A 17,408-nucleotide genomic window follows, 5' to 3' on the forward strand; every position below is an offset into this window, starting at 1 on the left:
AGAACTTCTGCTAGTGTTACTGTAAATGTAAACAAACAAAAAATGACAGTCCTTATTTCTTTTTAACTAAGTCTGCTGTTCCAAACAAACACTAACACCACAAGTCTCTCGGTCTCAACTACAGAGTTAGTCTTTCAGGAGGCTTGAGACTACACTGTGATCTGCGCTGTACTTGTGGTGTGCCACAAGACACAGATAAGGCGTCTCCCAGTGGAGCTGTGTGTGAGGGTACCGGAGCGGGTTGGGTGTTTGTGAGAGAAAGGAGAAAGTCCATCACCCTCTGCAGGAACCACTGAATGCCCCTGTTCCTCAGATATTGTTTCCTGTGGGGTTTCAACTTGTATACTACCACCCGCCACGGTTCTGTCTGCAAACATGGTATTTTCTTTGTCATAGCGCAGGCGGATGTGGTCCTGGTGTCTGGGCATGACTCGACCATCAGTCAGTTTGACCACTCTGACTCAGAATGATACCTGGCAACCAACGTTGGCTTCTTGTGAAGTTGCGAATGTAGACATTGTCATTGGGTTTTAACTGTCTCTTCCTCGCGTGGGGGTCATGTTTCTCCTGCTTCCGTTCCACTCTTTGATATCCGGACACAGTAGATCGAGGTGAGCTTTTGACTTTCTGCCCATCAAGATCTCAGCTGGAGCCTGTCCTGTTGATGTTTGTGGCGTGATGCGGTAATGGGACAAGAACCGAGAGAGCTTAGTTGTGATGGTTCCCCCAGTCATATTTTTGAGCCTCTCTTTCAGTGTCTGCACAGCCCGCTCCGCCAAATCACAGGTAAAGGTTGTTGCGTTGTCGGACATGAGAGACGGGCAGACCATGTGTTGCAAACACCTGTCAAAGCATTTTGATGGTTGTGGTCGCTGTGATGTTGCTTATGATGTAAGACTCCAGCCACTTGGAGTGAGCAATCCACCATGACAAGGGGCATGGTGCCCACGAAAGGGCCTGCAATGTCTATGTGCAGCCTGGACCATGGGTGGTTCCACAGATGTAGTGGCGTGGGCGGCGCCATCTTCTGGTTGATCTGGCATTCAGAACATGATTTCACTTTGTTTTCTACATCCTGACCCATGTTAGGCCACCAGATGTAAGATCTGGCTAAACCTTTCATCCGGGAGGCACCCAGGTGAGCCTCATGGACCTCATCCATGACTTATGGGGGCAGAACAACCACTCTGGACCATCGGAGTGGTCATCCTGCACACTCGGCTCAGTTTTGCGCTTTGCATAAGGTCTCAGTCCCTTATCCTCTATGACAGGAGGCCAACCCTGCATAAGGAATCTTTTCACTTGGGCCAGGATAGGATCCCGGTCTGTCCACTGTTTGATCTGTTTGGCATTCACAGGTGAGTTCGACAATCTCTCCATTAGGAAAATTGTCTCAGGAGGCACCACAGTTGTGGCGGGCATCTCTGGTAGAGGGAGATGGCTGAGCGCGTTTTGCATTGTCCTTCCTCGCTCTGTACACTATAGTGTACTGGTAAGCTGACAGTGTGAGGGCCCAGAAAATCATATTTAAATGTATATCAAACCATTTTGAAATGTTGACCCTGATGTCACACATTGGCCCCTTTATTTATAGAAACACCCATATGTTTACTTTTACTCAAGTATGACAATTGAGTACTTTTTCCACCACTCACCCAGCCTGAATTTAAAATGGATTCAATTTACATATTCTGTCACTGGCCTAAACACTTCCTCATAATGTCAAAGTGGAATTGTTTTTAGTAATTCAACCCCTTCGTTATGGCAAGCCTAAATAAGTTCAGGAGTCAAACGTGCTTAACAAGTCACATAAGTTGCATGGACTCACACTGTGCAATAATAGTGTTTAACATTTATTTTATTTTATGACTACCTCATCTCTGTACCCCACACACAATTATCTGTAAGGTCCCTCAGTTGAGCAGTGAATTTCAAACACAGAAATTCACAAAAAGCAGACATTAAATATCCTTTTGAGCATGGCGAAGTTATTAATTACACTTTGGATGGTATATCAATACAACCAGTCACTACAAAGTATTTCCTAACTCAGTTGCCAGAAAGGAAGGAAACCAATCGTGGCCAATCGTGACTTTAAATCAGTTGGTTTAATGGCTGTGATAGGAGAAAACTGAGGATGGATCAACAAAATTGTAGTTACTCCATAATACTAACCTAAATGACATAGTGAAAAGTAAGCCTTTATAAAATAAAAATATGCATCCTGTTTGCAATAGAGTACCACAGTATGAGTCATAATACTCATAAAACCTAGCAGTCAAACAGAGAAATGGTTCCAATCGTTATTCCACCATTTTTCCCATAGGGTATTTTAGAAACACAAATAAGGGCTGTCCTGGCATGCCCTGGCATGACATTTTGATAACCCTGTAAATCTCTAGGACAAGGGGACTTATATTTGCCTGTATTTACACCCCCCCCCCCACCGAAACCCTCACTAACTTTTACAGGTGCACAATTGAGAGCATCCTGTCAGGCTGTATCACCGCCTGGTACGGCAACTGCACCACCCACAACCGCAAGGCTCTCCAGAGGGTGGTGCGGTCTGCACAACGCATCACCTGGGGCAAACTACCTGCCCTCCAAGACACCTACAACCAATGTCACAGGAAGCCAAAAAATATAGAAGCTGTTTTTCAATCTCAAGGCCATCAGATTGTTAAACAGCCACCACTAGCACAAAGAGGCGGCTGCCTACCTACAGACTTGATGTCATTGGCCACTTTAATAAATGGAACACTAGCCACTTTAATAATGCCACTTTTAAGAATGTTTACATATCTCGCATAACTCATTTTATATATATACTCTATTCTTTACTATCTATTGCATCTTAGCTGCTCTGTCACTGCTCATCCATATATTTTATACTTATATATTCTTATCCCATTCCTTTACTAGATTGTGTGTATTAGGTTTTGTTGTGGAATTGTTAGATATTACCTGTTAGATACTGCTGCACTGTCGGATCTAGAAGAGCAAGCATTTTGCTACACTTGCAATAACATCTGCTAACCAACCATGTGTATGTGACCAGAAAATGTGATTTGATAAATGGGCAATTCTGTGAACTGTCTTGTGCAAGTTTAAAATTGTCACAATACATGTAAGTAAAGGTGTCGGCTAGAGATGACGTGCAGGAGTTTTCAGGGATTTGTAGTTTTGGATGATGTCTACTTTGATACTATTTAGCATTTTCAAAACTAAGAGTAAATAGAGCCGAGTACATGATAAAAGTCTCCTTGTCTGAGAGATTTACATGGTTATCAAAACGTCACGCCAAGGTAAGCCGACACGAAACACAGCCCTTCTTTGAAGTGTTTCTAAAATACCGTATGGGAAAACGATTGGAACCATTTCCGCTAGATTTGACCGCTAGATTTTTGGGGGTATTATGACACCTCCACTGTGGGGCTCTATAAAAGGCACTAAAGTAAAACTGCAAAAAATGTGGCAAAGAAATTAACTTTGCCCTGAATACAAAGCTTTATGTTTGGGGCAAATCCAACAACACATCACTGAGTACCACTCTTCATATTTTCAAGCATGGTGGCGGCTGCAACCTGTTATGGGTATGCTTGTCATCGTCAAGGACTAGGGATTTTTTTTAGGATAAAAAGAAATGGAATAAAGCTAAGCACAGGCAAAATCCTAGAGAAAAACATGGTTCAATCTGCTTTCCAACAGACACTGGTAGACAAATTAACCTTTAACCCTGGGACCACTGTGTGTGACTTTTTATAACCTATAGCACAAGGCCAAATATACAGTGGAGTTGCTTACCAGGATGACATTGAATCCTTGTGAGTAGCCTAAATGGGCTTAAATCTATGGCAAGCCTTAAATGTCTGTCTATCAATGATCAGCAACCACCTTGACAGAGCTTGAAGAATTTGACAAGTAATAATGTGTAAATATTGTATAATCCAGGTGTGCAGAGCTCTTAGAGACTTACCCAGAAAGACCCACAGCTGTAATCGCTGCCAAAGGTGCTTTCTAACATGTATTGACTCATCGGTGTGAATACTTACAGTACCAGTCAAAAGTTTGAACACACCTACTCATTTAAGGGTTTTTCTTTATTTTTACTATTATCTACATTGATGAAATAACACATATGGTATCATGTAGTAGTAATCCAAAAAAGTATTTTATATTTTACATTCTGCAAAGTAGCCACCCTTGATGACAGTTTTGCATTATCTCAACCAGCTTCATGAGGTAGTCACCTGGAATGCATTTCAAATAACAGTGCCTTGTTGAAAGTTAATTTGTGGAATTTCTTTGCTTCTTAATGCATTTGAGCCAATCAGTTGTGTTGTATATTTTTTTATACCCTTTGCTATGAAACTCGAAATTGAGTTCCGGTACATCCCTTTTCCATTGAGCATCCTTGAGATGTTTCTACAATTTGATTGGAGTACAACTGTGGTAAATTAAGTTGATTGGACATGATTTGGAAAGGCAGGTAAGCTAGTTCTTTACATGCATGATGGACAGACAAGTGTAGCCTATGGTACAACATTTTATGGGTGGAGAGAGCTAGTGCAAGTTGAGGAGCAGGCTTGAAGAGCTACTGATCTTGTTATGACATGCATTATCTGAATTAAGTCCACAGAGTTATACCTAGGAGGATTGGTTCTATGAAGGAACTTTGAGCTATCTAACAAGCTTGAGCTAGCAAGCTAACAAGCTTGTGTGTGCAGAGCGGCACCAGAATTAAAAATGCGCCTTGCCTTTGTAGTTAATAAATCCAATGTGAAACGTGATAACTAGGCCTTAGCTATTATTGAAAAAATTAATCCATTCTTCTCTAGCTAATAAAAAAATATTGTACAGTTGAAGTCAGAAGTTTACATACACTTAGGTTGGAGTCATTAAAACTTGTTTTTCAACCACTCCACAAATGTCTTGTTCACAAACTATAGTTTTGGCAAGTCAGTTAGGACATCTACTTTGTGCATGACACAAGTCATTTTTCCAACAATTGTTTACAGACAGATTATTTCACTTATCACAATTCTAGTGGGTCAGAAGTTTACATGCACTTTGTTGAATGTGCCTTTAAACAGCTTGGAAAATTCCAGAAAATGATGTCATGGCTTTAGAAGAGTCTGATAGGCTAATTGACATCATTTGAGTCAATTGGAGGTGTACATGTGGATGTATTTCAAGGCCTACCTTCAAACTCAGTGCCTCTTTGCTTGACATCATGGGAAAATAAAAATAAAAATCAGCCAAGACCTCAGGAAAACAATTGTAGACCACCACAAGTCTGGTTCATAATTGAGAGCAATTTCCAAACGTCTGAAGGTACCACTTCCATTTGTAAAAACAACAGTACGCAAGTATAAACACCATGGAACCACGTAGCCGTCATACCACTCAGGAAGAGACACGTTCTGTCTCCTAGAGATGAACGTACTTAGGTGTGAAAAGTGCAAATCAATCCCAGAACAACAGCAAAGGACCTTGTGAAGATGCTGGAGGAAACAGGTATAAAACATTTTATATCCATTGTAAAATGAGTCCTATATCGACATAACCTGAAAGGCCGCTTAGCATGGAAGAAGCCACTGCTCCAAAACCGCCATTAAAAAAAAGCCAGACTACGGTTTGCAACTGCACATGGGGACAAAGATCACACTTTTTGGAGAAATGTCCTCTGGTCTGATGAAACAAAGAGAACTGTTTGGCCATAATATCCATCATTATGTTTGGAGGGAAAAGGGGGAGGCTTGCAAGCCGAAGAACTCCATCCCAACCGTGAAGCACGGGGGTGGCAGCATCATGTTGTGGGGGTGATTTGCTGCAGGAGGGACTGGTGCATTTCACAAAATAGATGGCTTTGTGAGGAATAAAAGTTATGTGGATATATTGAAGCAACATCTCAAGACATCAGTCAGGAAGTTTAAGCTTGGTTGCAAATGGGTCTTACAAATGTACAATGACCCCAAGCACACTTGCAAAGTTGTGGCAAAATGGCTTAAGGACAACAAAGTCAAGGTATTAGAGTGGCCATCACAATGCCCTGACCTCAACCCTGTATAACAGTTTGACCCAAGTTAAACAATTTAAAGGCAATGCTACCAAATACTAATTGAGTGTATGTAAACTTCTGACCCACTGGGAATGTGATGAAAGAAAAAAGCTGAAATAAATCACTCTACTACTATTCTGAAATTTCACATTCTTAAAATAAAGTGGTGATCCTAACAGTGCTAGAGGCGTCACTACAGACCCCGTTTCAATTCCAGGCTGTATCGCAACCAGCTGTGATTGTGCGCCGCCCCATGGGACTCCCAATTGGCCCAGCGTCGTCCTGGTTAGGGTTTAGCCGGGGTAGACCGTCATTGTAAACAATCATTTGTTCTTAACTGACTTGCCTAGTTAAATAAATAAAATAACATCAAATTCTGCCATTCTCTGGATTTATGGTGCTTTCAAGACAACTGGGAACAAGGTTGAAAAATTATGACTTCAGTGATCTTCAGGTTGGAGCTCTAGAAAGAGGCCAGAGTTCCTGACTTGCAATTCCGAGTTGGATGGCAGTTGAAAATTTATTTTTTCAGTCAGTGTTCCCAGTTTGCTTGAACTCACTGAAATCAGATTTCCCAGTTCTGAGATTCCAGTTGTTTTGAGCGCTGCAGGAATCATGCTGGATTGACACCATAGTCAATGTTGAATGTTTATCCTTTTAAACTTGGAAAATAGCCCCTTAAATCCAGACTTTGGACCACACAGCCAATCCACTGAATAGCAGGCTAGTGATTGCTTTGCAATGCTTGTAGTTAGACACTATTTATTACAAACCACTCATTGTTGAATTTGCGATTTCCAACTTGTTGTGTAATGTTTATGTCTAATGGCCTATGAGCACCGAGACGTTTTATCAACATTTTTGGTCAAAATGTGTGTGTTTTTACCATATTTTTTGTTTTTATAAATAGCTTTTTGCATTTTGTTGTTGGCACAATACAAGTGTCCATTGATTAAAATGGAATATCATTTGAATGAGTTATCCACATTGAAATGTTTTGATATGCGGGCTTTTATTTAGAAGGTCTTGACATTACCATACGAAAGTGACGTCATCGTTTGTGCTGCTGTCAGAATACTAGTCCAGAGCCGACAGCGCCACCGACACCGAACAGCATCGTCCAGAGCCGAGAACAACAACAGTAGCAAAAACCGGATCAAATATGATTTAAGGGGCGGCTTGGGTGTTGGCGGCAAAAGGGAACACCGTTATCCTCTTTATTTTTACCGATTTCGAATCCTCACAGTAATGGCTGGGGTCCATGGCTCCGGCTGCTGAGCGGCAGGTGTATTGTTGAGGACATATTTCTCAATCGTTATGTATTCAACCACGGTCGATACACTGGTAGGTAAGGACGGAACCGACTGCTACCGGAATTGGATGTTGCTGTCGCAAGGAAGGCTGTAGCTGGGTGCGTCGTTCCGTCCTCGAGGCTGCGGTGCAGCAGTGGTTGTTGGCTCGAGGAGGGCGGTGTCTCTAACTCCCTGTAAATAGCCTATATATTTTTTGTGAATTAAAATGTCTCAGTATAATTTAGTAGTTCAAGGTTAGAAATCCTAACTGCCAAACATGGATACTACCCAAATGATAGCAATCTTTGAAATCGTTCGGGATATGGAATGACACAGGTGATGTTTTATTGATGATTAATCCGAATGGATTATAATTTCAATTATTAGTATTTTCTCTTTCGTCTTGGTAAACGTGTTTTATAACGGTAGGCCTATCTAAGCAACATCATCTCACATCTGGTATCGGACCCAGGCCTCATTTTGCCAAGATGATGGAAATCGATGAGGTTGTCTATCAGGACGACTATGGCTCGGTGTCCGTTATGTCGGAGCGGGTGTCGGGCCTGGCCAACAGCATCTACCGGGAGTTTGAGCGCCTCATCATCAGCTACGACGAGGAAGTGGTCAAGGAGCTCATGCCGCTGGTGGTGAACGTTCTGGAGAATCTGGATTCGGTTTTAACGGAGAACCAGGAGCACGAGGTGGAGCTCGAGCTGCTGAAGGAGGACAACGAGCAGCTCATCACCCAGTACGAGCGCGAGAAGGCGCTGCGCAAGCAGGCAGAGGAGGTGAGGGTGCATTTACTCCATCCATGGCTGTTTTGTTTATAAAGACTCGACCAGTGTCTTTATCACTAGCCATATCCATTACTAATAATCACAGCACATACATTCACCTTCAATAGCAGTTCAGTTTTCATTGCCACTGTATGACAGTTTCACAAAAATAAACCCCAAAACGAACCATTTATAAGCTATACCCACATCCCATTCACATTCCTTCTGTAGGCCATTTATTTTTAGGCCTAAATAACAACGGTTACGTCTCAAATGGCACCCTATACCCTATATAGTGCACTACTTTCGACCAGAGCTCATAGGGCCTAATGTAATATACACTGAGAATACCAAACATCAAGAACACCTTCCTAATATTGAGTTGCGCAGCCCCCCTCCCCTTTTACCCTCAGAACAGCCTCAATTTGTCAGGGCTTCCACTCGACAAGGTGTCAGAAACATTCCACAGGGATGCTGGCCCATGTTGACTCTAAATGCTTTCCACAGTTGTGTCAAGTTGACTGGATGTCCTTTGGGTGGTGGACCATTCTTGATACACACGGGAAACTGTTGATTGTGGAAAAACCCAGCAGCATTGCAGTTCATGACACAAACCGGTGCGCCTGGCACATACCCCATTCAAAGGAACTTAAATATTTTGTCTTGCCCATGCTCTGAATGTGACATTTACACATACACAATCCATGTCCACACAATCCATGCTTCTACACCTGCATTGCTTGCTGTTTGAGGATTTAGGCAGGGTTTCTGTACAGCACTTTGAGATCAGCTGATGTAAGAAGGGCTTTATAAATAAATTTGATTTGATGTCTCAATTGTATTAAGGCTAAAAAATAATCATATTTAAACCTTTCTCCTCCCCTTCATCTATACTGATTGAAGTAGATTTAACAAGTCACATCAGTAAGGGATTATAGTTTACACCTGTATTCACCTGGTCAGTCTGTCAAATCAAATCAAAGCAAATCAAATCAAATTTTATTTGTCACATACACATGGTTAGCAGATGTTAATGCGAGTGTAGCGAAATGCTTGTGCTTCTAGTTCCGACAATGCAGTAATAACGAGCAAGTAATCTAACTAACAATTCCAAAAAAAACTACTGTCTTATACACAGTGTAAGGGGATAAAGAATATGTACATAAGGATATATGAATGAGTGATGGTACAGAGCAGCATAGGCAAGATACAGTAGATGATATCGAGTACAGTATATACATATGAGATAAGTATGTAAACCAAGTGGCATAGTTAAAGTGGCTAGTGATACATGTATTACATAAGGATGCAGTCGATGATATAGAGTACAGTATCAACGTATGCATATGAGATGAACAATGTAGGGTAAGTAACATTATATAAGGTAGCATTGTTTAAAGTGGCTAGTGATATATTTACATCATTTCCCATCAATTCCCATGATTAAAGTGGCTGGAGTAGAGTCAGTGTCATTGACAGTGTGTTGGCAGTAGCCACTCAATGTTAGTGGTGGCTGTTTAACAGTCTGATGGCCTTGAGATAGAAGCTGTTTTTCAGTCTCTCGGTCCCAGCTTTGATGCACCTGTACTGACCTCGCCTTCTGGATGACAGCGGGGTGAACAGGCAGTGGCTCGGGTGGTTGATGTCCTTGATGATCTTTATGGCCTTCCTGTAGCATCGGGTGGTGTAGGTGTCCTGGAGGGCAGGTAGTTTGCCCCCGGTGATGCGTTGTGCAGACCTCACTACCCTCTGGAGAGCCTTACGGTTGAGGGCGGTGCAGTTGCCATACCAGGCGGCGATACAGCCCGCCAGGATGCTCTCGATTGTGCATCTGTAGAAGTTTGTGAGTGCTTTTGGTGACAAGCCGAATTTCTTCAGCCTCCTGAGGTTGAAGAGGCGCTGCTGCGCCTTCCTCACGATGCTGTCTGTGTGAGTGGACCAATTCAGTTTGTCTGTGATGTGTATGCCGAGGAACTTAAAACTTGCTACCCTCTCCACTACTGTTCCATCGATGTGGATGGGGGGTGTTCCCTCTGCTGTTTCCTGAAGTCCACAATCATCTCCTTAGTTTTGTTGACGTTGAGTGTGAGGTTATTTTCCTGACACCACACTCCGAGGGCCCTCACCTCCTCCCTGTAGGCCGTCTCGTCGTTGTTGGTAATCAAGCCTACCACTGTTGTGTCGTCCGCAAACTTGATGATTGAGTTGGAGGCGTGCATGGCCACGCAGTCGTGGGTGAACAGGGAGTACAGGAGGGGGCTCAGAACGCACCCTTGTGGGGCCCCAGTGTTGAGGATCAGCGGGGAGGAGATGTTGTTGCCTACCCTCACCACCTGGGGCGGCCCGTCAGGAAGTCCAGTACCCAGTTGCACAGGGCGGGGTCGAGACCCAGGGTCTCGAGCTTGATGACGAGCTTGGAGGGTACTATGGTGTTGAATGCCGAGCTGTAGTCGATGAACAGCATTCTCACATAGGTATTCCTCTTGTCCAGATGGGTTAGGGCAGTGTGCAGTGTGGTTGAGATTGCATCGTCTGTGGACCTATTTGGGCGGTAAGCAAATTGGAGTGGGTCAAGGGTGTCAGGTAGGGTGGAGGTGATATGGTCCTTGACTAGTCTCTCAAAGCACTTCATGATGACGGATGTGAGTGCTACGGGCGGTAGTCGTTTAGCTCAGTTACCTTAGCTTTCTTGGGAACAGGAACAATGGTGGCCCTCTTGAAGCATGTGGGAACAGCAGACTGGTATAGGGATTGGTTGAATATGTCCGTAAACACACCGGCCAGCTGGTCTGCGCATGCTCTGAGGGCGCGGCTGGGGATGCCGTCTGGGCCTGCAGCCTTGCGAGGGTTAACACGTTTAAATGTCTTACTCACTTCGGCTGCAGTGAAGGAGAGACCGCATGATTCCGTTGCAGGCCGTGTCAGTGGCACTGTATTGTCCTCAAAGCGGGCAAAAAGTTATTTAGTCTGCCTGGGAGCAAGACATCCTGGTCCGTGACTGGGCTGGGTTTCTTCCTGTAGTCCGTGATTGACTGTAGACCCTGCCACATACCTCTTGTGTCTGAGCCGTTGAATTGAGATTCTACTTTGTCTCTGTACTGGCGCTTAGCTTGTTTGATAGCCTTGCGGAGGGAATAGCTGCACTGTTTGTATTCAGTCATGTTACCAGACACCTTGCCCTGATTAAAAGCAGTGGTTCGTGCCTTCAGTTTCACACGAATGCTGCCATCAATCCACGGTTTCTGGTTAGGGAATGTTTTAATCGTTGCTATGGGAACGACATCTTCAACGCACGTTCTAATGAACTCGCACACCGTATCAGCGTATTCGTCAATGTTGTTGTCTGACGCAATACGAAACATCTCCCAGTCCACGTGATGGAAGCAGTCTTGGAGTGTGGAGTCAGCTTGGTCGGACCAGCGTTGGACAGACCTCAGCGTGGGAGCTTCTTGTTTTAGTTTCTGTCTGTAGGCAGGGATCAACAAAATGGAGTCGTGGTCAGCTTTTCCGAAAGGGGGCGGGGCAGGGCCTTATATGCGTCGCGGAAGTTAGAGTAACAATGATCCAGGGTCTTTCCACCCCTGGTTGCGCAATCAATATGCTGATAAAATTTAGTCTTGTTTTCAGATTAGCCTTGTTAAAATCCCCAGCTACAATGAATGCAGCCTCCGGATAAATCGTTTCCAGTTTGCAGAGAGTTAAATAAAGTTCGTTCAGAGCCATCGATGTGTCTGCTTGGGGGGGGATATATACGGCTGTGATTATAATCGAAGAGAATTCTCTTGGTAGATAATGCGGTCTACATTTGATTGTGAGGAATTCTAAATCAGGTGAACAGAAGGATTTGAGTTCCTGTATGTTTCCTTCATCACACCATGTCACGTTGACCATAAGGCATACGCCCCCGCCCGTCTTCTTACCAGAGAGACGTTTGTTTCTGTCCGCGCGATGCGTGGAGAAACCCGCTGGCTGCACCGCTTCGGATTGCGTCTCTCCAGTTAGCCATGTTTCCGTGAAGCAGAGAACGTTACAGTCTCTGATGTCCCTCTGGAATGCTACCCTTGCTCGGATTTCATCAACCTTGTTGTCAAGAGACTGGACATTGGCGAGAAGAATGCTAGGGAGTGGTGCACGATGTGCCCGTCTCCGGAGTCTGACCAGAAGACCGCTTCGTTTCCCTCTTTTTCTGAGTCGTTTTTTTTTTTGGTCGCTGCATGTGATCCACTCGGTTACACTGGTTGTAAAGGCAGAACTCAGGATCCGCATCGCGAAAAACATATTCTTGGTCGTACTGATGGTGAGTTGACGCTGATCTTATATTCAGTAGTTCTTCTCGGGTGTATGTAAAGAAACCTAAGATGACCTGGGGTACTAGTGTAAGAAATAACACGTAAAAAAACAAAAAACTGCATAGTTTCCTAGGAACGCGAAGCGAGGCGGCCATCTCTGTCGGCGCCATCTCTGTCACCTTCGATTGCATGCAGTGAGTACTCATATCTGGCCTAATGGCCCATCCCTATCAACACAGCAGATCAGAGACCGTGGAAAGGCCTATCTATGTAACATCATCAGTGGTGGTTCAATGAGTATAGGGGCCTGTGTATAGTGCCTGCCTGGATTGTGCCTGGGCCAGGTTGGTGATCAGTTCAGTGTGCTTGTGTGTTTGCAGAAGGATTCTGCCAAATTTGTGATTCTGATGTGAATGTACTGTATTTCATTACATTTTATTCAATACAATAATTGTATTGGACACAGACTATTATGGACAAAAATATGCCTACAATGAAACCAGTATTTTCACATTTACAAGTTGTCTTGTAAACTATTATGGACTACAAAGGGAAATCCCACGAGCTGCCCAGTGACGTGAGTCTGCCAAATGGGCTAAATGTCTTTTTTTGCTGGCTTTGAGGCAAGCAACACTGAAGCATGCATGAGAGCACCAGCTGTTCCAGACAACTGTGAGATCATACTCTCCGTAGCCGATATGAGCAAGACCTTTAAACAGGTCAACATTCACCAGGCCACGGGACCAGACGGATTACCAGGACATGTACTCAGAGCATGCGCGGACCAACTGGCAAGAGTCTTAACTGACATTTTCAACTTCTCCCTGACCGAGTCTGTAATGCCTACAGTGGGGCAAAAAAGTATTTAGTCAGCCACCAATTGTGCAAGTTCTCCCACTTAAAAAGATGAGAGAGGCCTGTAATTTTCATCATAGGTACACTTGACTACCTGCAGCCACCTGACTACCTGTTATGCGAGTGCAGCAAGGGAGCCACGGTAAGGTGCTAGCGAGCATTAAATATGTCTTATAAAAAACAATCAATCTTAACATAATCACTAGTTAACTACACATGGTTGTTGATATTATCTAGCTTGTCCTGCGTTGCATATAATCGATGCGGTGCCTGCTAATTTATCATTGAATCATAGCCTACTTCGCCAAACGGGTGATTTAACAAATGTATTCACGAAAAAAGCACTGTCGTTGCACCAATGTGTGCCTAACCATAAACATCGATGCCTTTCTTAAAATCAATACACAAGTATATATTTTTAAACCTTCATATTTAGTTAATATTGCCTGCTAACATGAATTTCTTTTAACTATGGAAATTGTGTTACTTCTCTTGCGTTCTGTGCAACAGAGTCAGGGTATATGCAGCAGTTTGGGCCGCCTGGCTCGTTGCGAACTGTGAAGACTATTTTTTCCTAACAAAGACAGCCAACTTCGCCAAATGGGGGATGATTTAACAAAAGCGCATTTGCGAAAAAAGCATAATTGTTGCATGAATGTACCTAACCATAAACATCAATGCCTTTCTTAAAATCAATACACAGTATATATATTTTTAAACCTGCATATTTATTTAAAAGAAATTCATGCTAGCAGGCAATATTAAACTAGGAAAATGGTGTCACTTCTCTTGCGTTCATTGCACATAGAGTCAGGGTATATGCAACAGTTTGGGCCGCCTGGCTCGTTGCGAACTAATTTGCCAGAATTATGACATAACATTGAAGGTTGTGCAATGTAACAGGAATATTTAGAGTTATGGATGCCACCCGTTAGATAAAATACGGAACGGTTCTGTATTTCAATGAAAGAATAAACGTTTTACTTTCGAAATGATAGTTTCCGGATTTGACCATATTAATGACCTATTTCTGTGTTATGTTATAAAGTCTATGATTTGATATTTGATAGAGCAGTCTGACTGAGCGGTGGTAGGCAGCAGCAGACTCGTAAGCATTCATTCAAACAGCACTTTCGTGTGTTTGCCAGCAGCCTATCAACTCCCGAGATTAGGCTGGTGTAACCGATGTGAAATGGCTAGCTAGTTAGCGGGGTGCGCGCTAATAGCGTTTCAAACGTCACTCGCTTTTAGATTTGGAGTAGTTGTTCCCCTTGCTCTGCAAGGGCTGCGGCTTTTGTGGAGTGATGGGTAACGCTGCTTCGGGGGTGGCTGTTGTCGATGTGTTCCTGGTTCGAGCCCAGGTAGGGGCGAGGAGAGGGATGGAAGCTATTCTGTTACTGGCAATACTAAAGTGCCTATAAGAACATCCAATAGTCAAAGGTATTTGAAATACAAATGGTATAGAGAGAAATAGTCCTATAATAACCTCAACCTAAAACTTCTTACCTGGGAATATTGAAGACTCATGTTAAAAGGAACCACCAGCTTTCATATGTTCTCATGTTCTGAGCAAGGAACTTAAACGTTAGCTTTTTTACATGGCACATATTGCACTTTTACTTTCTTCTCCAACAATTTTTTTTTGCATTATTTAAACTAAATTGAACATGTTTCATTATTTATTTGAGGCTAAATTGATTTGATTGATGTATTATATTAAGTTAAAATAAAAGTGTTCATTCAGTATTGTTGTAATTTAGACCCTGCCACATACATCTCATGTTTGAGCCGTTGAATTGCGACTCCACTATGTCTCTATACTTACACTTTGCTTGTTTGATTGCCTTATGGAGGGAATAACTACACTGTTTGTATTCAGACATATTTCCAGTCGCCTTGCCATGATTAAATGCATTGGTACATGCTTTCAGTTTTGCGCAAATGCTGCAATCAATCCACGTTTTCTGGTTAGGGAAGGTTTTAATAGTCACAGCGGGTACAACATCTCAACTCACTCACTGAGTCATCGTATATGTCAAAGTTATTATCTGCGTCTACCCAGAACATATCCCAGTCCACGTGATCGAAACAATCTTGAAGCGTGGAATCGGATTGGTCAGATCAGCGTTGGATAGACCTAAGCACGGGTGCTTCTTGTTTTGGTTTCTGCCTATAGGAGGCCAGCAACAAGATGGAGTCATGGTCATATTTGATAAAAGAAGGGCGGGGGAGGGCCTTGTATGTATCGCAGAAGTTAGAGTAGCAATGGTTGAGCGTGTTACTCGCTCGTGTACAGCAATTGATATGCTGATAGAATTTAGGTAGCCTTGTTCTCAAATTAGCTTTGTTTAAAATCTCCAGCTACAATAAATGCAGCCTCAGGATATATGGTTTCCAGTTTGCATAAAGTCCAGTGAAGTTCCTTGATGGTCGTCTTGGTATCTGCTTGCGGGGGATATACACGGCTGTGATGATAACAGAGGGGAGTTCTCTTGGGAGATAATCCGGTTGGCATTTGATTGTGAGGTATTCTAGGTCAGGTGAACAAAAGGACTTGAGTTCCTGAATGTTGTTACAATTACACCATGAGTCGTTAATCATGAAACATACACCCCCATGCTTCTTCTTACCGGAGAGAGGTTTATTCCTGTCGGCGCGATGCACTGAATCTCGTTGGCTGTATGGACTCCGACAGCATATCCCCGGCTAGCCATGTTTCCCTGAAACAGAGAACGTTACAATCCCGGATATCTCTTTGGAAAGCAACTCTTGCCCTGATTTTGTCAACTAGGGACTGGACATTAGCGAGTAATATACTCTGAAGCGGTGGGTGGTGTGCGCACATCCGAAGCCTCCCTAGAAGACCACTCTGGCACCCTCCCCTCCGGCGGCGTCGTTTTGGGTCAACCTCTGGAACCAATTCAAACACCCTGGGAGGTGCAGACAAAGGATCTGCTTTTTGGAAAGTCGTATTCCTGGTCGTAGACATCTCTCTGATATCCAATAGTTCTTCCCGGTTGTATGTAATAATACTTTTTCTGGGTAACGATGTAAGAAATAATACATACAAATTAAAAAAATACTGCACAGTTTCCTAAGGACTAGAAGCGATGCTGTCATCTCTATCAGCGCCATCTTGCTTAAGGTCATTGTCCTGTTGGAAGGTGAACCTTCACCCCAGTCTGAGGTCCTGAGCGCTCTGGAGCAGGTTTTCATCAAGAATCTCTCCTGTACTTTTCTCCGTTCATCTTTGCCTCAATCCTGACTAGTCTCCCAGTCCCTGAAAAACCTCCCCACAGCATGACGCTGCCACCACCATGCTTCACCGTACGGAAAGTTCAATTTTGGCTTCATCAGACCAGAGAATCTTGTTCCTCGTGGTCTGAGAGTCTTTAGGTGCCTTTTGGCAAACTCCAAACGGGCTCTTGTGCCTTTTACTGACGAGTGGCTTACGTCTGTCTGGTCATTAAAGGCCTGATTGGTGGAGTGCTGCAGGGATGGTTGTCCTTCTGGAAGGTTCTCCCATCTCCACAGAGGAACTCTGGAGCTCTGTCAGCGTGACCATCGGGTTCTCCAATCAAGCTGTAGAAACATCTCAAGGATTATCAATGGAAACAGGATGCACATGAGTGCAATTTCAAATCTCATAGCAAAAGGTCTGTATACTTATGTAAATAAGGTATTTCTGTTTTTTATATTTAATACATTTGCAAGCATTTATAAAAACCTGTTTACGATTTGTCATTATGGAGTATTGGGTGTAGATTGCTGAGGATTTTGTTTTACAGTTTAGAATAAGGCTGGAACGTAACAAAATGTGGAAAAAGTCAAGGGGTCTGAATACTTTCCAAAGACACTGTATGGAAATTTATGGAAATGAGGCACATACTTTTAACACAAAATAAAATAAATACCTGATACCATTAGAACATAAGTGGATTCTAACAAAAAGAGTGACATTTGACAATTAAATTGAATATCCCACCAAAATCCCTGAACTCCATTATGTTTCCATTCCAGTAAAATGTTTTATGTGCTATAAATTCAAAACGTTTAGGGTATCTTCATCCATTGTCCAACTGTTTGAATTTATTAGAATTGTTTTTAAAATCTTTTAACAATTTTAATGACCGTT

General features: G+C 43.1%; 1 protein-coding gene across 1 annotated transcript in view; it reads left to right on the plus strand.

Annotated features, from left to right (window-relative positions):
* The first annotated feature begins 7,125 nt into the window (after nucleotides 1–7,125).
* LOC112252174 (C-Jun-amino-terminal kinase-interacting protein 3) overlaps nucleotides 7,126–17,408 on the plus strand; it is a 74,969-nt gene continuing 64,686 nt past the window's right edge. Inside the window, exon 1 of the mRNA XM_042322167.1 lies at nucleotides 7,126–8,141. Within this exon, the coding sequence (XP_042178101.1) occupies nucleotides 7,842–8,141 (300 nt within the window). The 5' untranslated portion in view covers nucleotides 7,126–7,841. The remainder of the gene's footprint in view (nucleotides 8,142–17,408) is intronic.

The sequence above is a fragment of the Oncorhynchus tshawytscha genome, linkage group LG01, assembly GCF_018296145.1.
Source record: "Oncorhynchus tshawytscha isolate Ot180627B linkage group LG01, Otsh_v2.0, whole genome shotgun sequence".
NCBI classification, from domain to species: Eukaryota; Metazoa; Chordata; class Actinopteri; order Salmoniformes; family Salmonidae; genus Oncorhynchus; species Oncorhynchus tshawytscha.